The sequence below is a fragment of the Emydura macquarii genome, unplaced genomic scaffold (assembly GCF_026122565.2).
Source record: "Emydura macquarii macquarii isolate MOO-44397 ecotype Brisbane River unplaced genomic scaffold, CSIRO-AGI_Emac_v2 contig_2834, whole genome shotgun sequence".
NCBI lineage: Eukaryota > Metazoa > Chordata > Testudines > Chelidae > Emydura > Emydura macquarii.
Window position 1 is genome coordinate 3984696 of NW_027132971.1, and position 21265 is coordinate 4005960.

General features: G+C 42.8%; 1 protein-coding gene across 5 annotated transcripts in view; it reads right to left on the reverse strand.

Moving 5' to 3' along the window:
* The window catches only part of CLGN (calmegin), a 59069-nt gene extending 38164 nt beyond the window's left edge, over window positions 1-20905 (reverse strand). For 3 of the 5 annotated variants that reach the window (XM_067567995.1, XM_067567997.1, XM_067567996.1), the window contains exons 1-3: window positions 20703-20905; window positions 6584-6754; window positions 3500-3573 (exon numbers count right to left, since the gene is read on the reverse strand). In XM_067567995.1, coding sequence (XP_067424096.1) covers window positions 3500-3573; window positions 6584-6745 — 236 coding nt within the window. In that variant the 5' untranslated portion in view covers window positions 6746-6754; window positions 20703-20905. Of the gene's footprint in view, window positions 1-3499; window positions 3574-6583; window positions 6755-20702 lie in introns of those variants that run through there. The other 2 variants (XM_067567999.1, XM_067567998.1) reach the window with 2 other exon arrangements.
* Window positions 20906-21265: the final 360 nt, after the last annotated feature.

Sequence of the window (21265 nt, forward strand, 5' to 3'; positions counted from 1 at the left end):
ATTTAGATATTTGCATTTGTGACGAACTATTGCTTTTCTTAGCCAATGATAGGTTTTACCTTTTTATAATTTCTTTATCACAGGTATTGCTTTTCATTTCATCATTAGTCTTCACAGTTATGAGTCTGAGTAAGAGAGGCTATTCTGTAGTTAAGAGATGTATCGACAGTTAAAGACTGGGTCACAGATAAATGTTGCAAATCAGCTTCATTACTCATATAAACCAGCGGGCCAAATGCAATATGTATCTAGTGCAAAGTAACAAAACATTAGGGATAAATATGGTTTAATGGGACATGAAATACATATCCAGGGGATTCAAGTTCCTTTTCTCATGCTCTCTAGCAAGGATGGAGTGTCATGGAAATGTAAGTGAGAGAAGAGTATGGGGCAATTCAATAAGAGATGCTATTGTCTTGTATCATGCAGTTTTGCTTAGAAGGCAATACACCACACAGTCGACAGATGCAGGGCCTGTTGCTGAAGTAATAGCACAAGTTCCTATGTCCTTGCAAACATTCTCACTCAAGTTCCCTATGGAAACCTTATTCAGGCAGCTTCACTCTTTTTATCACGATAGATGAGGCAAAAGAAGAGACAAAGGCATACATCCATCTCATCTTTCAGCAGAAAGGTGGCTTTTTCCTCCTCTAACTTAAGTAGTTTATTAGAGTCCCTTTTCATGTTCCTCTGCAAATCAAGAAACCATGCTTCTCATTTTCAGCTTCCTTCTCCCACGATTGGTCAAGTGTTCTGGATTTTAAGTGTCAGATATATGATCCTCTCTTGCGCTGTCATGGCCTTGATATAATAATCAACACTGAAAGGAAAAATACAAAGAGAGATACTTAGTAATGGCACAGCCAATCCTTAGAATGGGAAATTTAATTAAACATTAAACATTTGTTTAGTTTACAGTTCCAAAACATTCTTTCTAGGTATTCTATTCTCAGGATTCAAACTGGTGAGAAACCAAGAATATCTTCCTAACTTAAAATAGAAAAGGGGACTAACGAAACAGTCACTGCAGGCTTAACCGATGCCTGAACAGAATCGTTGTACTATGAATTTTAGCAATGGTGAAGGAAGGCCATAGGTTGGTGAGGGGGTAAGGCTGATAAAAGAATAACTAGAGTGGAAACTTATGTAACAACAGAAAACAGGCTTCAGGACTGTTATAATGAGCTTCTTTGTGAAATTAGCACTGGCCCTAACTTAACTGCTAAAACCGAGCAATGGCTTTACCGAAGATTTACAGAAGACTGGGAAAAAAATTATGTCTAAAATAAATTTTCCATTAGATTGCTGCCCTGAATTTGCTGGCTGGGGGATGTTTGACAATACCATTATCCTATCCTCCACATAACTGTGGTAGATGTGGAACAGTTTGTTATTCAATAGCACTTTTTCCTGCATTTCATGCATTAACTAAAGAGGCAGGACGAAATGGGATTGCAGCTAGATCGGACAATCTAACCAAGTAGCACCCTGATCTTGCAGTCAAATCCTTGCTGGTGAACACTTACATGCAATGGACATGGAGATAAAGGGGCTCTAGGCAGTCCATGCAGATTCAGTCACAGGATTGAGGCCTAACCAGCCTAAATATTCTGGTCCAGCACATAAACCATGTACATGTTGAGGCTATGGCACCCAATATGTAGACTACCGCCATGAAATGTGCTTGTTTCAACATTTTTCTATACATGGATGGAATGACTATTTTTCCCCGTTTGACTGCAATTTTGAGATGGGAGTGGGTATGGCACCTTACTGTGACATGCTTTGGGCCCAGGGTCTTTCGCCTTTATTTAGGACAATAACTCTTGTAATTGAATATGGAGGAGTTGAAGAGGACTGCGAACTTGATGAAGCTGGAAGAAGTAAACTAGAGTAGCCACTTGTGTTACAGCAGAAGCCAGAGGATGGCAGAAAGGCTTTTGCAGCTGTGTGGCAGCACCAATTAATTTTATAACTGCAGAGTGAAAAAAGCCATTCTGCCAAACCCCACAGCATGCAAAGCCAGCCATTATCAGTTGAAACAACAACAAAAAGCCATACCTTGTACAGAGGGGCTCCTCATCTCCCAAGCAGTCATCCTCCTGAAACTTCTTAGCTTGAGATTCTCTGAAGAGGTTTGGGATTCCGCTATGGTCTCTTGGATCTAGTGACCCTGCCGCACATATCTTGTTTTAGCAATCTCCTCCCCAGTCTCCTGGTTCCTCAGTCTGGTTCTCGGTGATGTTCAAAACTCTCTCTAGCTCCATAAGAGGAAAGGGGCACCAAGAATACGGCCGGTTCATCATAAAAAAGGCACAGGTTTTCTTTCAAACTTCATAGCATTGTTCGCATCTCAGAGACTTCATTATACTGAACCTTCAGCTTAATTTATTTTCTCCTGGCATAGTTTCCTACATCTAGGCAATACTCAGCTAAGCAAGGTGTTCAGACATCTGCTTATGCATCAGGATGAATTTGCTCATTACAGATTTCCACTGGAACCACATCTTCTGCTTGCCCCAAGCACAAACGCATGTCTGACTTGGGCCTACTGGCAGCAAGCTTGTATAATAACTAACTTCAAGACATGTCCCAGAACTGGCTTGCTAAATACTACATATTGATCACATCAAAGTGGATGGTGACAAAAAAGATACTCAAGTAAGATTTATGATGTATACAGCACTACTTGTAAGTTAGGGGGCTTCTAAAACACTTTGCTTTTGGCCAGAAAAATAAATAGGAATTTAGTCAAATTTGCCACTTAAGCAGTGATCAGTGTATTCTGGAACGACAGGGAGGCGACAGTTTTCACAGTTGAGATTATGTCAGCACTTGTCATTATACACTGTATTCATGGAGACTGATATTGCAATGCAAAACACGGTATTCAGCCTTTCACAAAGCAAGCACAAATCCAGCAGTAGTGATAACACCTTTATACTATTGGGAGCAGTTGTGTATATAGGTGTGTTGTGTGTTACAAACACATAAGGGGATCCCAAAAGTTATTAGCATGTCAAATTTGGTCAATCATGCCCTTAAGGTATCCTATATAAGATGTTAATGCTATCCAGTATAACTGTGGATATTCTCATTATCCATGTAAATGTCTAATCTTTTTGAACAGCATAAAGTGGTATGCAGCAAAGAATAGGATAAATGAATGAGAAATTTTCACTGAATATAAGGAAAGTCTTTATAAATAGAGATTATTCTACAACAGGACATCTCAAAAGGTAGTGACTGGGAGACTTCAAACCAAATAAGACAACAACAAAAAAAAGTATAGTAAGTACTCTATTTGAAGCAAGACCTACTGACTACCTAATAGAGCTTTCCCGTTTCTAACTTCTTGTAAATATCTTTGATAAATACATTATTAAAATTAGAGAATAACCAAGCTGTCGTCAGTGAATCATGAGTGGCTCTGGCTGTTATCAGTTATTCCAACTGCTGAAATTCAAGGTTTATAACGCCATCTTTTATGAACACTTACCCAGTCAATACTCCATCGTCAAAGGTTTCTGTAAAATAAACTTCCCCAGTAGGCTTTGGAGTCTTGTACACAACCTAAAGACATTTACAGAAATACATTTATTATATTTCAGCAAAAAGTTATAATTGGATGTATGAGCTATGATGTATGTACTATACCTGATGCAACCCCAACAACTTAACATATATGGTATTTTCTAGGTAGTAACAAGCCAAAGCTAGTCAAGATACATTTTCTATGTTATATAGTTTAAATTTAAAAAGTTCATGATAAACAGATGTTTTTGCCCAGCACAAAATGATTGTCTCTATTAGCTTTGCAAGTGCCCAGGCCAGAAAATAGATTCCATTAAACAGACTGAACTATAAGAAAGGAATATATTCTCCTAAGTATTAAAAAAAAGGTGTGTGTGTTCTGTGCCTAAACATATAGAAGTTAAGCATCTATTGGGTATCCAGGAACTAATATTTTCAGTAGGTGATGCTTAACAGCATAAGCTATTGCATATCTAAAAGACAGCATAAACGGCTGTATTTTGTAAGCATACTCCCCCACCCCATGAAATCTGATGTAATTTACAGCAACAACATTTTAAATATATTATCTACAAGACACTGGGGGAGCTGGAGGGATGAATGGAAGCCACTGAATCTAAGAAGCTGACTGAAGTTGAAACAGGAATAAACCCAAGCAACGTTTTCTTCTTTAACTTCCAGAAATACATGTAGTACTAGTAGGTACTTATGAGAGAAGCTGCTAGATCCAGCCTTAAGCATAAATGTCAGCCTTGGTCAAGCTCCCCACACTGTGCATTCACCAGGCTGTGCATTTGGACCCACATGCAAGGCCCTTGGTCAGAGCAGCTCCAGCCTTGTCTCTGGATCCAACCTCTCCGGCATCCTTCTTGAGCACAGACTGTCTGGCATCCCTTAGCTCAGCTGCCTTCGGGCCCAAAGACTGAGCCCCCTCAATAGCTTAAGTACACCCTTTTGAGAGAGCATCACTCTAGTGGGAACTCTAGTTTAGCCATTCAAAGATACATGATTGTTAAATCAAACAGATGTGGTCTTTTCCTAAGGATTTCTAAAACAGCCACTCTTTACTTTAGACATCACAACAGATACACAGATCCATACAAAATAATAAATACCTGTACCATTCCCTGCCTCAGTCTCTTAACCATTCTTGAGCATTGTTTGGGATTTCATCAGAGTCTAAGGAGTGCAGGATCCTTCCTCTTCCCCTGACATGGCTTCTCCTCAAGAACATGTAGACTCCTTTCTGACCCCTCTATCCAGCACCCTTCAACTTGGTTGGTCTTGGCAGTGAAAAAGTCCCCATCTCTTTCAGGAAACATGCCTCCCTGTTTCTTTCACCCAAATTTTTCAGCCTCTGGTTTTACAGGAATATATAGAATCAGAGTTGGAAGGGACCTCAGGAGGTCATCTAATCCAACCCCTTGCTCAAAGCAGGGCTAACCTCAGCTAAATAATCCCAGCAAGGGTTTTGTCAAGCCGCAGCTTAAAAACCTCTAAAGATGGAGATTCCACCACCTCTCTAGGGAAAAGTTTTTCACTAGGAGCACTGGAATGGGTTACCTAATGTCCAACCTAGACCTCCCCCACTGCAACTTGAGACTGTTGCTCCTTGTTCTGTCATCTGCCACCACTGAGAACAGCCTAGCTCCATCCTCCCTGGAACCACCCTTCAAGTGGTTAAAGGCTGCTATCAAATCGCCCCTCATTCTTCTCTTCTGCAGACTAAACAAGCCTAGTTCCTTCAGCCTCTCCTCATAAGTCTTGTGCTTCAGCCCCCTAATCATTTTTGTTGCCCTCTGCTGGACTCTCTCCAACTTCTCCACATCCTTTTTGTAGTGGGGGGCCCAAAACTGGACACAATACTCCAAATGCGGCCTCACCAATGCCAAATAGAGGGGAATAATCACTTCCCACGATCTGCTGGCAATACTCCTACTAATGCAGCCCAATAGGCTATTAGCCTTCTTGGCAACCAGGGCACACTGCTGACTCATATCCAGCTTCTTATCCACTGTTACCCCCAGGTCCTTTTCTGCAGAACTGCTGCCTAGCTCATCGGTCCCCAGTCTGTAGTTGTGCATGGGATTCTTCCGTCCTAAGTGCAGGACTCTGCACTTGTCCTTGTTGAACCTCATCAGATTTCTTTTGGCTCAATCCTCCAGTTTGTTTAGGTCCTTCTGTATCCTATCCCTACCTTCTATGGTATCTACCACTCCCCCTAGCTTAGTGTCATCTGCAAACTTGCTGAGGGTGCAATCTACCCCATCCTCCAGATCATTAATGAAGATGTTGAACAAAACCGGCCACAGGACCGACCCCTGGGGCACTCCGCTTGTGACCGGCTGCCAGCTAGACATGGAGCCATTGATCACTACTCGTTGAGCCCTATACTCTAGCCAGTTTGCTATCCATTTTATAGTCCATTCATCCAACCCATACTAATTTAACTTGCTGATAAGAATACTGTGAAAGACTGTATCAAAAGCTTTGCTAAAGTCAAGGTATATCATGTCCACCACTTTCCCCACATCTACAGAGCCAGTCACCTCTTCATAGAAAGCAATCAGGTTGGTCAGGCATGAATTTCCCTTAGTGAATCCATGTTGACTGTTCCTATCAACATCTCACCCACTGGAAAGAGCTAAATTCCTTAAGACCAAGTAGGTAGCGATATAACAATGAACAGGTAAACCAAGTCACATCATTTTCACAAAAATATAGACGTTTTCCACATTCTTCACAATAAGCAAAGTAATTTGCCAGATGTGGCAAACCCATTGCAAGCTCTGCAATTCATTCATCGGCCATATTCTAATTTTGGAGCACTCCTGCCAATGGAAGGCCTGAGTTTCTACTCTGGTAAATGGGGTTCGTACATAAGGCTTGCCCTCACAACTAAAGCCACATAGCAACTAAAGGAAAAAAAACTGAGCAGCTACACATAACTTGTCAACTCTATATATTCATTATCAAATCTCTGTATTCCTTAGAATTACCACCCATTTTATAAAACTTAAGTTTTGGCTGATGTCAACAATAACCTTACCTCTGAAGAAGAGCTGCCTTTGTCAAGATCAGCTTCTTGCGAGTTCTTGTCAAAATCCTCCACTTCAACATCTGCATCCTGGATTTCTTCATCATGAATTTCTGCACTTATTGAGCTGACTAACAAGACACTCCACCACAGCCATTCCCACCGGACTTGCATACTGGTTATCTGCAGAGTTAATAAGTATATCATCACTGCAAAAAATATAGCTTACTTCATTAACAGTTCATTTGCAGAAAGGTTTCAGGAGAAACAGCTACAGGAGAAAACCATTTAAAGATAATATGGCACAAAGACTGGATATGCATTTTATTATCTACATTTTTTAAAAGCTCAAAAACAGACAATTTTGATAACTAGAGCCCTGTGTGGATACAATATTTGTATCCACATCCAATCTGCAATCTGCAAAAATGGTCTGCATATATTTGCGGATTTGCATGGCTCTATTGATAACCCTCATGAAACCATTCTAACAAAATGATTACATTTAATAGTGTAGTTAAAAAGGTAGTAACTGTAAGGCAGTGCAACATGTTTTCTCTTCTTGTTCTATCCAAGGAAAGTCAGATATAAGTGGTGCATCCAAGATATACTGAACCCCATTATTACAGGTTTTTAAGAATAGGTTAGACAAATATCTGGCCGGGGATGGTATAGGAATACTTAATCCTGCCTCAGCACAGGGAAAATGGACAAGATGACCTCTTGAAGTCCCTTCAAAACATACATATCTGATTACTTTATAGATACCACTCAGATGGAGACAATCTTGGTTGGTGTTAGGCAACTTTTCTACTGCACAGACAACAGCTGTTTCATTGGATGGCCTCGGCAAGATTTAAAAATCTGTTTTAACACTTGCTAAAGCTAGTTTTGGGGTATGACCTTGAGTGCACATGTTTGGAAGGTTCATATCCAGCCTCTGTCCAACAAGATGCCAGATCATAGCTACGGTTAACTCTTTCTGGGCTTCTCACAAAATAATTTGTTATCTTTCTGCCTCTATTCCGAACACAAAACTCACACACAAAACCCTCCTTCGACTTGCCATATCAGAAAACTGACCATTAAAAAAAAAAAAAAAAAAAACCAAAAAAAACCCCCAAAACCCCCCCAAAACAAACACCTTTGGGAATCTTCAACTATCACTGAAAGGGAAACACTGTCTATTTATGTATCTTCTCCCATGATGTTCTCTAATCTTACATAATAATGATAGTCCAGATGAAGAAAACAGTATTTACATTCCAATAATCAGATGACCCTCTTCTGAAAATGAACTTACAGTAACTTTCTCTCCTCACAGTTCAGTAGCTGTGTCTGTGAGTCATAATTAAAGACAAAAAGCATTCTTAGCATCATCTCCAATTTTTATCCATTTTATACCTCATTTTTAAAATTCCCTCCAGTCAATTGCTCCAAATTCTAAAAAAACCACTTGCTAATCCTTCTCTTCCAGCACCCATTAGCCCCATGACTAAGTCTACTCACCAGGTCAAAAGGTATTAATGTTTCAAGCCACAACTGCTCCTGTTCAATCTTCAGTTTGGGCCCATAGACACCACTCCTCACTCCAAAATTAATGCCTCCCAGCCACATCCATTGTTATTGTTTGAGAGACTGTTCAACAAGTCAGTTTATACTGTTAGCCCCCCATACCTATACAGAATCCTCTGCTAGAGTAGCCGAAGGCCAATCTGCCTTCTCACCAAACATTCATAGAGCTCTTTTCTGGAATGGAGTGTTGTGTACACATGCACATACATGCAACCCTCTGCTAGGGTGGCTGGATTCCCAAAGGGGTTCCTGCTTCAGGGTCTGGGAGTGAAAAAGTCTCCCCCTGACAACAACTATCGCCCTCCACACAACCCGTGGCAGCACTGGAGCAATCTCTGCAGATTCAGAAAGACATAACTGCATTACTTTTATACTGTTCACATTAGGAAGGCTCTCTTCATAACTGTAAGGTTGCAAATATCTTTTTTTAATTGAAAGCTTAGATTCTGTGGATGTCAATGGCATTGCCTAGGATAGATACTTGTCTTGGGGATTTCTGAAGCCTTATGTTTCCATATTTTGCTAAGGTCATTTTTCAAGTCTGCAATTTCTACTCCTGTTAGTGTTCACAGATTCATAAGTTAAGGATAGAAAAGTCCATTACAATCATCTAAACACCTGCATAACACAAGCCATAATAATTCCTGTATCAACCCCATAATGTCAATTTGAGGATATCTTTTAGATAGACAGCCAGTCTTGGTTTAAAGGACTTCGAGCGACTGAGACTCCATCTCCCCAGGTAAATTATTTCAATGGTTAGTCACCTTATTAAAAATGTGCACCTTATTTCTAGTTTGAATTTGGCTAGCCTCATCTTCCAGCCACTGAATTGCATTGTGCCTGTTTCTGCTAGATTAGAAAAGAGCATCTATTAGGAATCTCTTTCCCACATAGACCCTTCTCCAGCTGGCCATGATCAAGTCACCTCTTTTTCTTCTCTCTGAATATAAAGCCTGGTTTTCCACGCCTCAGATCATTTTTGTAGCTCTTTTCTGAACCCTTTTCAATTATTCAGCATTATTTTTAAATGAGGACACCAGAACTGGACATAGTATTTGAGTAATTGTCTCACTAATGCCATATACAGAAGCAGTTTTACCTCTCTACTCCTACTTGATATCCCCTTCTGTATATATTCACCTTCTTAGCTATATCATCTACTATGACCAGAAGTCCTTTTAAGCATCACCACATTCCAGAATATGGCCTCATCTTATATCAAAATTCTTTATTCCGACATTTAGGACCTTGCATTTGGTTGTAATAAAAAGACAGGCTGTTCAAATGAGCCCACCTTCCTTAAGCCATCCAGTTTGAATGGTTGCCATCATTAATATTTCACCAATCTATATTATTTGCAAGTTTTGCAAGCAATTGTTTTATACTAAGATTGACAACACTTTTCATTTTAAGAACCTGTTTTCAGTTGCTTATAACTTTGCCAAACTTTACCCTTTTGGGCTGAAGTTCTCCATGCTGGGCATCTTAAGTTCATTTGTAAGATTTCAGCAAAAACGATTCAGTTATGTACACAAAAGAGGCTAAGGAAAAATGTTGTGCCCATATTCAAAAATTCTGGCAATCTTCTCTTTGAAATGCTGTAGGTCCCTGTGTTTTGGCAGAGGGTGGCCTTTGCATCAGGCCTTTTGCACCTGTAAAAATTCACCCAAATTTGGCCAAGTTATAAGCCTCTGAAAAGATACTAGAGCTTGTGCAAACTGCAAGTCACTACTGGGCATAACAGCTAACATCTCCAAAGATCCTGTCCTCATTGAGTATACTCAAGCCTTTCACAGCTCTCGGTGCTGACCAGATTGGGCATGCACACCCCCTGCCCCAGCTTCTACATGTGACTGGACTGCATATGTGCCATCCCCACAGAGCTACTAAGAATGCTGCAGCCCAGGGCTATGAGCCTTATGAAGTCTTATGTTTTGACTTTCCCTGAAACAGCTGTTCTGAGACAAGGTAGGGTGGGGCCAGGCACTGGGACTGAGAGCAGGAAGCCTGTCACTTCTGCATTCTCAGTGACATCCTCGGTTGATGCCCAGGCATTATGGAGGAGATAAAAAATGATTGAATGCAGAGGGCACAAAAGTTAGACTAGAGGGAAGGAAAAGGAGTAGACTGGGACAAAAGAGTCGGGGGGAGGGTGGGGGGGAGAGAAGAGAGGGAAGGGAGAAAACTGATGGGGAGTTGGAAGGGAGGCTGGGACTGGAATCCAATGGGCTGGAGGAGGGACATGGAGATTAGACAAGGAGCTTTGGGGAGAGATCTGCCAAGAAACTGGGGTACAGATGTTGGTGGTGCAGGGGACAGAGACTAGGCAAAGCAATTGGGACAGAAAACCGAGGGAGAGGTGGGGGAACTGAGTTTGGATGAGGACCCCAGAAAGGTAGAAGAGAGAGACATATTGAAAAAGGAGCTGAGAGTGGGGGGACTGGGACTGACAGGGAAAGCAGACTGACTCACTGAGCCCATAGGAAGAGACTAGAAATGGGATGAAAAGCAAAAGGAGTGGGGACTGGGTAGGCAAAAAGAATGGGACTGGGAGAAGAAGCTAGAAGTGGAGAAGAAACAGGGCAGAGGCAGTTTGGAAGTGATGTGGCAAAAGGCATCAAGCTTGGGAAAAAAACAGGGAGAAGAGTCTGTGCCCACTGGAGAACACTCCCTTCCAGGGTCTGAAACGAAACCCAAAGTGCTTGTAGTCTCACCATTTCTCTGCTGTCAGCAAATATTTGTGAAGCCAAATGGCAAAATGTATGTCTCTCATCCCCCTCCAATACTGGTCCCTATACAGTACAACCACATACTACTGCTATCAGTTACTCTGCTAACTCAAGTACCAGAGAGGTCTTAGGTGGATCTGAAGGTTGCAACTCATGCCAGGGTCAACATGATAGATTTGTAAAAAAGCAAGCTGAAAAAAACAGTCTAGGAAATTGAGAAGATTAGTGAATATTTGTAGAACTCTGATGAGCGCAATAGGAAAATTAGCAAATTAATAAGTCTCTCTTCATAGTAGAGTTTGAATAGTGAGCAGTAAATAAGGTCTAGGGACACTACTGAACCACCAACTGCTTAGATTTCTATTAAAACCTCTGAAACCATCTATAACCAGACCATAGATAAGGATTTGGGAAAGTTCAAATTGGAAGGCAACTTGTGATCACGAAATGATAAGGAAAGGAAGAAGTGAGAGCACTAGAATAAGGATAATTGCCTTAAAAAAAAAAAAAAAAAAAAAAACCCACACAGACTAAGAAATTCAAAGAGAACTGGTAGGTAAGGTCCCATCGGAAGAAAATTTAAGGGAAAAAGGAATTCAGGAGTGCTCGCAGTTTCTCAATGAGACAATTACAGGCACAACAGCAAGCTATCCCGATGCAAAGGAAAGAAAAAATAGCAGAGGCCAATATGGGTGCATTGGGAGTTTTTTGTTTGTTTTTTACTGACCTGAAAAACCAAAAAGGAATCCTACAAAATGTGGAAACAAATTGCTAAGCATAAATACAAAAGAACAGCATAATCATGTAGGGACAAAATCAGAAACGTTAAGGCACAAAATGAAAATTACATCTAGTAAGGGACATAAAAGGCAATTAAAAGATTCTATAAATACATTAGGAGCTAGAGAAAGACAAAGGTGTAGGTCTGTTATTAGCGGGGAAGGAAGGCTAATGAATGACACCAAAGAGGCTGAGGTGTTTTAATTACTGTTTTGCTTCAGTCTTCACTAAAAAGGTTAATTGTGATCAGATGCTTAATTAATAAGAGCAACAAGGGAGAAAGAACACAAACCAGAATAGGTAAAGAACAAGTTAAAGAATATTTAAGACAAGTTAGATGCACTCAAGTCAGCAGGGCATGATGAAATTCACCCTCAGGTACATAAGGAATAAGCTGAAGCAATCACTGAACCATTAGCAATTATCTTCAAACTCTTGGAGGACAGCTAAAGTCCCAGAGGACTGGAGAAGGGCAAACATAGAATCTATCATTAAAAAGGGGAACAGAGGACCTGGGGAACTACAGACCTGTTAGCCTAACTTTGATACCTAGAAACATACTGGAACAAATTAAACAATTTGTAAGCACTTAGAGGATAATAGGATAAGTAATAGCCAACATGGATTTGTCAAGAACTAAACATGCCAAACCAACTTAATTTCCCTTCTTTAACAGGGTTACTGCCCTGTTGGATGGGGGAAAAGCAGAAGACATGATACATCTTGACAGTACCTCATGACCGTCTCATAACCAAAACTAGGGAAACGTGGTGTACATGAAGTTACGATAAAGTGGGTGCAAAAAAGGCAAATATTCCAGGCTGTATTAATAGGAATGTCACATTTCAGATAAGGGAGGTAACTGTTCCTCTACTTGGCACTGGTGAGACTTCAGCTGGACTACTGTGTCCAGTTTTGGGCATCACACTTTGAGAATGATGTGGACAAACTGGAGAGAGAGTCCAGAAGAGTGGAAAAAAAAATAAAAGATTTAGAAACATGACCTATGAAGAAAGGTTTAAAAGAAATGGGTACATTTAGTCTTGAGAAATGTAGACCAGGGAGGACTTGATAATCTTCAAATGTGTTAAGGGCTGTTATGAAGAGGATGATCAATTGTTCTCCATGTCCACTGAGGGTAGGATAAGCTGATTCCTTCTTGATTTGCAGCAAGGTGTAGGCCCAAAGCTTGATTCTGTTATATTAATTCTGTGTGAAATACCCTTATTCTTTTGGTACGTGAAAAACCAACACAGCAGTTTCCATGAGGCTTTGCATTTTAGGTATATAGGGTGGCCTGTTGACTATTGATAAGTTGTCCAAAACTAACAGCTGGTCATTGATTATCCTGTTTGTAAAATTACCAAAGATCATTCTGTGAAACTGTTGCTATTGTTGAAGTACATATGTTTTAAGATCACTGCTTAAAGTAACATCAGCAAATGTTCTGAAACAGAAAGATTCAATGTTAAATGAGGATGTTTTGTGATAATAGTGAAAATTATAGATAAAAAGAAATGTTATTGTTTCTGAAGGACACGTGTCTTCCAGTTACAGGTTTTAAGTAAATGTTAAGAGATTAGGGTATGAATAGATGAATGAGTGATGTGTGTATGAGAGACCAGAGAGTGACGGGAAAAGGCACTAGCCTCGGATGTTCAAGGAAATGAAGATAACTTTTACAACCCAGGCGGCTGAAGACTGCCCACCCTGATGATCCTGGGGATCCACCTCGAAGGACGAAAACAAGATGAACTATGGGGGGGGGGGGGAAACCAATGGTCATGTTTGCAAAATATGGGTGATTGATAATCACAACAGGATGCAGATGCAGCATGATGAAACAGAACTCAGAGTGGCAAATGAGCTTACCCCTATAAAAAGGGGACGAAAAGTTGAGGGTTTGGTTCTACAATCATCCTCCAGGAGCAAAAGTGTGCACCGACAGATCCTGCTCCCTCCCTTGTGCTTAGTTGCTCATGTTAGTCCACTGGCCAGGTGGCTGAGGCTGGTAACTATATTCCATCTTTGTAGAACTGTGCGCACGTGCACACACACAATTGCTTTTTGAAATTTTTGTATTCACAATAAACATGGCATATTGCCTTGTCCCCCTGAATAAGATCCCTGCTGTTTATTTTATAAGCATAACAAAGGGAGAGCTTGGTTAAGTAGTAGGAAAACTCACTATAATTCTAGTTAAGCACTGAAACAGATTATCTAAAGATGTTGTGGAACCCCCATCTTTAAAGGTTTTTAAAAACAGGTTTGACAAACATCCGTCAGGGATGGCCTAAGTATACTTGGTTCTCCCTCAGCATGGAAGGATAGACTAGATGATCTCAAGGTCCCTTTCAGCCCTACATTTCTATGATTATAAAGCCAGGCGAAACCACCACTGTGACCTTTAGTCTGACCTGCTGTATAACATAGGCCATAGAATTTCCCTGAATTGATTCCTGTTTGAAAAACAGCTTATTTAAAAATTGTCTGATGGAAAACACCACAACCCTTTCTAAGTTGTTCCAGTGGTTAATTATTGCCTTTTATGTCCCTTATTAGATGTAACTCATTTTGTGCCTTAGCACTGTTTGCACCTTATTTCCAAATGAATTTTGTCTAGTTTCAATTTTCAGCCTTTGAATCTTGTTAGCCTGTTGTCTGCTAGATTGAAAAGCCCTCTATGATCAAATTTTTGTTTCCCATTGTGAAACTCCCTAGGGGTAACCCAAGAGTATGAGGTACCTTGCTACCACTTGTCCTTGGCATGAAGAAGCCTTGTCTATGCTTGCCGGGGCACAGCACCCCAAACCCAACAGCCGCAGGCAACACAAATACTTCCCTCCACAGCTACACAAGCCCCACTCACTCTCTACAGGTTAGTGATAGGCACTCTCTATCCCCCAAACATCCCCTGGTCACTCACAGATCTGCTGCTTCCAAAGTAGTAAATTACTAGTTTCCCTTCAGACCACCACTCTGTTTAACACACAGCACTTAGTTATGTTTATAGTGAAAACAAGTTTAACCAAGTAGAGATTTCAATGATAGCAAGTAGAAATATTAGAAACAAAAGAAAGGCCTGTTAACTAATTACTGTCACGTTCTACAGCAGGGGTGGATAAACTGTGGACCATCCAAGCTTTTAATCAGGCCCTCCAGCTCAAGTAGTGGCTGCGGCACAGCAGTGACCTCTCCCCCTCCCAGTCCCACCCTTCTCCCACCACGTGGGCCCAGTGGCACCCTGACTGGAGCCGCTCCCGGCCACAAGCAGCATCACATGGCAGCCACTCTCCCACCCCCCACAGCCCTACCCCTTCCCCTCGCTCCTCTGTGTGGCCCACCATACAATTTATATACACAGCTGTGGCCCACAGGCCAAAAAGTTTGCCCATCCTGTTCTACAGTATTGCTCACCAGTGTTTTTCAACCAGAAAGGCTGTGATCCTTTTTTCATGAAATACCCTTCACTCAGTTAACAAGCCGAGTGTGTGTCTCTCTTTGCATCACAATATACAACCCAAAAATTCATTGTCCCTACTTGCAAATTGGACACCCACTGCTGTATCCCTCCTCCCCCACAGATCTCCTCTTATGTGAATTCACAGTTTGTTCCTTAGCATTAGGCTCAGTAAGGCAAACAGACTTAAGTTGTGAAACATACTACACAATAACAGCCAGAGAGAATAGTATACTATCCCCTGCCTGCCTTCTGATGACCTGTTTTAATTTACATAATGAAAACTGTGTTTGTAAGGTATCAATACATTACTCCTTAAATATCATCCACACATACATTTTGAAGTGATTGATAACCAGTAATCTACTGGATCATTAGAGACCTTGCCTGCCACTCTTCAGCAAACTATTATATAGATGCCGGAGCCAGGTGATCTCTGTAAACCCTTATGTATCCCTTAAGCCCACCACCAGCTGGCATCAAGGGGTCCCTGGGTCACACCAATGACTTATAGACTATGATCAAGTCATCCTTTTACCTCGTTGTAGCAATAAACAGACCGAACTCCTTGAGTATCACTATAAGGCATATTTTCAAATCCTTTAATCATTCTCATGCCTCTTCTCTGAACTCCTTACAATTTATCGACATCCTTCTTGAGTTGCAGATACCAGAACTGGATGAAGTATTCCAGCTGCAGTTACACCTGTGCCAAAATTCTCTATCCTCACTCAGTGTTCCCATTTAGACCTCTAAGGATCACACTGCCCTTTTTGCCACAGCATTGCACTTAAGTTCAGCTGATTACCCACTATGATCCCTAAAGTCCTTTTCAGTCACCTCTTTCCATAATAAAGACCCCCATCCTATAAGTATGGACTGTATTCTTTGTTCCTTGAAGAAAGGCTTTATATTTGGCCATATTAAAATGCCTATTAGCAGCTTGCACCCAGCTTACAAAGTGATCCAGATCGCTGTATCAATAGCCTGTCCTCTTCACTATTTACCACTGCCCAATCCGTGAGTCATCTGCAAACTTAATTAGTAATGATTTTATATTCTCACCTCACAAAAATGTTAAATAGCATAGGGCCAAGAACCAATCCCTGTGGGTCTCCACTAGAAACATCCATTAAATGACAATTCCCTGTTTACAACTACCTATTGAGACCTGTCTCATGTGTGGCCTCTGTAACAGATTAAACTTCAGTCACCTAAAGGATCAGTCCTCCGTTTCCTCATTGCTGTTGAACAGGAGTAGATCAACACAGTTATGTTCTGCACAACCTCATAAAACCACCTTTTTAGTTTCTCAATGGAGGTCTCATCATGTTTGTTTCCTTTCTTACAATAATTTTTTACTCTACCCGTTGAAGTTAGTTTAGTAATTAACAGAGCTTCCATCTTCAATTCTTCCTTGAACAGATGGTATTTAGTCCAAGTACTTACTTTGTCCAGAGAAGAAAGCACTTAAACCAAAGACTTTTGGGAAAAGAATTAAATAGCCTGGCTCAAAATTAAATAAAAAATTATGATTTTCTGTCATTTCTATGTAGGGCCAACTAGTTAATTAGTGATTAGAGACTCAACACATTTGTATTTGTTAACATTTGTGATGAAGCAATGAGTGGGCTTAACCCTAATCAACTTTAGAAGGACAATACACACAAGGTGATCTTTTTCCAAACTTTCAAACAAAGCACAGAACACAGTAAAAAGATGGTTATTTCAAAAGCACCAAAATAATTTTTAGTGAATTAATTGCACATGAAAGGAATCTGAGTAGGTTGAAGTCTTATTTAGACCACAGCACAGGCAGCAGATGTTTCCCCATGCTATCCAAACTGCATAATGAACCCTGATCCAAAGAAAATTACTTCTAAGGTTAAGAGTACTTTAGTCTCCATGTCTATTCAGTCCTTGGCCTCTGACCAAGGATGCCAAATGTTCTTGTAGTTAGTAACATGATCAAGGACCATCTCACCTTATTTCTTCCAACAGCTATCAAATGCAATCATGTTTTCAGTGCCTGGTGCAACCTTAATCCATCCCCTTTGTGCACATGCATTATGATACGATCTTTATTTACACCATCCTATACTAATTTTTCTACAGAACCCCTGCCTCATTCAGTACTGTAGGAATGATTCAAGATTACACAGTGAATGAGGCTGCTGTCTGTAGGACCCCCCCATCTGTTGCAAAAGTTGGAAGGTTTGTAGCAAATGAGGCAGGGAGCTGCAGAAAGAGAAAGTATATCATCATGACTGAGATAGTTGACTGCCATCACAGAAACCCTGTCTACACTTACCTCCGGGATTTGGTGGCAGTCAACGGGAGTTACGCAAGCTATGCAAAAAACTTGCGTAACTCCCGTTGACTTCTCTGCTCCTCTTCTGCGTGCCATCTTCACTGCACTGTGCCGAAGGGAACCGTGTTCCCGTCAATGCAGCGCTATGCCACTTGAGAAGGTGGTCTTAGTAAGTCGATTTCTGGATCGACTGAGCAGGTCTTCACTGACCGCTCAGTTGACCCAGAGAAATCAATCTGATGGCAGCCAAGGTGTAGCCGTACCCAGAGAAGCAGATTCTATTCCTGCCTCAGCCACAGAGCCGTTATGCAATGAAAGGCAAGTTATTTAAACTTTTCACACAATTAGGTAAGAGAAGTAGGAGCAAGAAGCAGCACACCTGAAGGTCCTGGAAGCTAAGAAGCACAAAGAGAAGGAAGCAGCTACATATCAATGAGCCATTCAGCTGAAAGAAGAAAACCGTAGAGAAAGAGAGGCTGTATAACCTAACCATGATGGAGAAACGTGGACAGATCCCAGAGCCCACAGGTACTCTCCCCTCAAGGAACACTCAGCTGGGATAAGTTGAGTTCTGCATACAAAAACCCCAAAACAGTGTCTATTGCAAAATACTTTGCCACTTTTGAAAGATTATGTGACATGTATAAGAACAGCCATATTGGGTCAGACAAATGGTCTATCTAGCCCAATTTCTTGTCTTCCAACAGTGGCCAGTGCCAAATGCTTCAGAGGGAATGAACAGAAAATGTTAATTATTAAGTAATCCCTCCTCTGGTCAACCAGTCCTAGCTTCTGGCAGTCAGAGGTTTGGGACAGCCAGAGCATGGGGCTGCATCCCTGTGCACCTTGGCTAATAGCCATTGATGGATCTATCCATCCATAAAGTTCCAGAGGACAAAAATGTCCCAACTTTGATTAGTAAACACTTGGGGAAAGCTTTACATATATTTAATGGAGTAGAAACTGAACAAGAATTGAATGGTGAATTAAAAAAGGTTGTATTGCAAAGATTCCAGATTACTCCTGAGGTGCATGGAACAAAATTTGGAAGACTCAAACGGAATGACGAGATGAATCAGAGAATGTGTGTATAAACTGTGCGATTTGATGAAAAAATGGGTCAAGAGGAAGGGGATAGAGAGTTTGATCTTTTTTGCACAGAAGCAGATCCTGAGCATATGTTCTGAAGAAGTCAGACATGCTATTTGGGATGATTCCCTGTATTCAATCCAAAAAGCCACAGATCTGGCTGATTCCTATATAAAAGCCAGTGTCTCCAGTGAGTGCTAGCCATACAGAGAAGGGCTCCAGAATATATCATCTCTTGGGAATCTCACTGGCAAATTCCATGTAGAGGAGAACAGTCCAAGGGGTTTCAACTGTAATTTCACTGAATAGTGGTCATGGAGGAATAATTGCCCTAGGATGAAAGAAGCTAAGCCCATATCCGTCTAGCCCAAGTTAATGCACCAGTTCTAAACACAGAATCCCAAGAGGTACCTGCTTAATTTTGTGAAGTCTGACCCACTGGAGGTTAATTTGGTATTTGTCATTTACTTTGGCAGCTTTAACAAAGAAAGTATTTGATGGAGAGACAGTGGTATACTGATTTCTCTGGTCAGGGAAAGCATGGTTAAACAGACGGATATGCTCTCTGGTGAGAATGCAGAACTCCTAGCATTGGGGTGATACAAATTCACTTTATCTTTAGTTAAAGTACATGCAGAGTGGGAAGATCCAGAGGGAACTTAGAAAGTTGATGTGCTGGATAGTATTCCAACAGCAGTTCTATGGGAAATGATGTTTTGTCTACATCTAAAGCAGTTAATATAACACACAGCAAAAAGGAATATTATTCTGTGATCTTAGGAGTGAATTTTGCAGACAAAGCAGCAGCTGTGTGTGGAGGGGGACTCTTCCTGGCAGACAGATTTTTGGGAAATTCAGGACTGGGGAGGTGCACGGGCCTTTCTACAAGTAGTAACTAATGCTAGCAGAGACAAGCGTGGGGCTGTTGTGTTGTTGGCAAGCTGCTGGAGTCAGAGCACTGAACCAGGGCTTCACAGCACACAAACATCCAGGGAACCACATGCTTGTCTGCAGGCTGGTGGCACCTGAGCTCTGAGCCATAGCTGCCACATATTGAAGGCACCCACCATTACAGGACAGGCAGTGACATCTCCTTACTGGGCTGGGTTAAATCCTAAAATATTAGGATTACATGGAGAAAGCCCTGGCATAACAACCGATTTAGTGCAGCTAACCAGTAAGATTTGAAAAATATATGTTACATGGATATCTATGATTAAAGCAAGAAGCTACACCTGGGCCACATCACATACCCCCAAAGCCAGGGCCTACGTTTTGACAAAGACCTTTCATAGAGTCGTCGTTAAGGAGGGGGCCTTCCAGAGCAGAGCAGAGCAGAGCAGCCCCCCCTCCCAAGCCCCTCCTTTCCCCAGGTATCTGCCTGCAGCACGGCTTGGCAGCAGACACACAAGAGCAGCTACCGCCAGGGTCTGAGTCTGACTGATCCTAACCGACAGACAGAAACCAGCCAATCAGGTGACTTCCCCCCTCAGAGGACCAGTTCATCTGATACCCGCCCCAGCTGTAAAGCTACTGCTGTGCGTCTCCGCCTTCCCGGCCCCGCATGCGGAGCTAATTGCTGTTGTTCTCACTGGCTGGTCCCACTAGGTCCCAGAGCCGCTCTTGGGAGAGGCGGGCAGGTGCTGCCGGGGAAGCCAGCGGGGGCAGGGGGCAGTTTGAAGGAAATCAGACGTCATGTCAGCTTGGAGCCACCGCGCTGGAGGGGGCGCGAGACTGCGGCCCGGAAGGGGGAACCCCGCTCGGCGCGTATCCAGCAGGGAACGCGCAGCGCCCTCAGCCGGCGCTTGGATTCCTCAGGCCACTGACATTCTAACGGTAAAATAACGGCCTGGCCGGCACGCCGAAGAGTCACCGGCGGGGTGGGGGAGGGTCAGCAGCAGAGCGGCCTCCACTCCCGACTTCCCCTGCGCAGCCCCGGCCTGAGGGCCGCCGCGCCCCTATGCGCCCGGAGCCGCCGACTATCGGGTGACCCAGAGAGCAGCTGCCCCATCGCCGCCGCTCCCCCGCCGGATGCGAAGGGAGACCCGGGCAGAGCCCCATGCCGATCCCGCGCGGTGATGCTCAGAGCCCCACTACGCACACAGCGAGCGGAGGCAGCCCTCCCAGAGTGACTCAGAGACGCTCGGCCGCGCGAGGACACCCCGCTCCCGGGAAGACAGTTACCGGCAAAACAGAAAGTCCTGTCCGCGTCTCTCTGGCAAAGCCCGCCGCGTCTCCCAGCGCATCGCCCACAATTCAACTGCGCATGCGCCCCTTGCGCTCCGAGGGATGCAGGCGCTGAAGAGCAGGTGCGACCGCGCGCCGCGCAGCCCGAGCCAATCCGCTCACGCTATGACCCGCCCGAGCGAATCGCAACTCGCAACCATCCCGACGCAACCCACTGGCTGCGTGCACCCTGCCGGAGCCAATCACGGCTCAGTCCGCAGCGGTCAGAGCCCAGCTGCACGTGCTAGCTAAGCCAAGCGTCGCCAGCGCCTGGCCTATGGGACTGAGCGACTAACCGATCGCGGCCCTGTGTACACAGCAGCAGCAGCAGCTGTCGTCATTGTCCTGTCCAGCGCCCCCTGTCGGACCCAGCCCTGGCATAGGACCTGGGAAATCGTTGCCACCGTGCAGCCGCCCCGCTCCCCAGCCCCCGGTAGTAAGGCAGGGTCTCCGAGCTTTCAGTCCAGCCAGCCCAAAGCCCTCCAGCAGCCATGGCGCCATAGCTAAGGCTGTTCCAATTC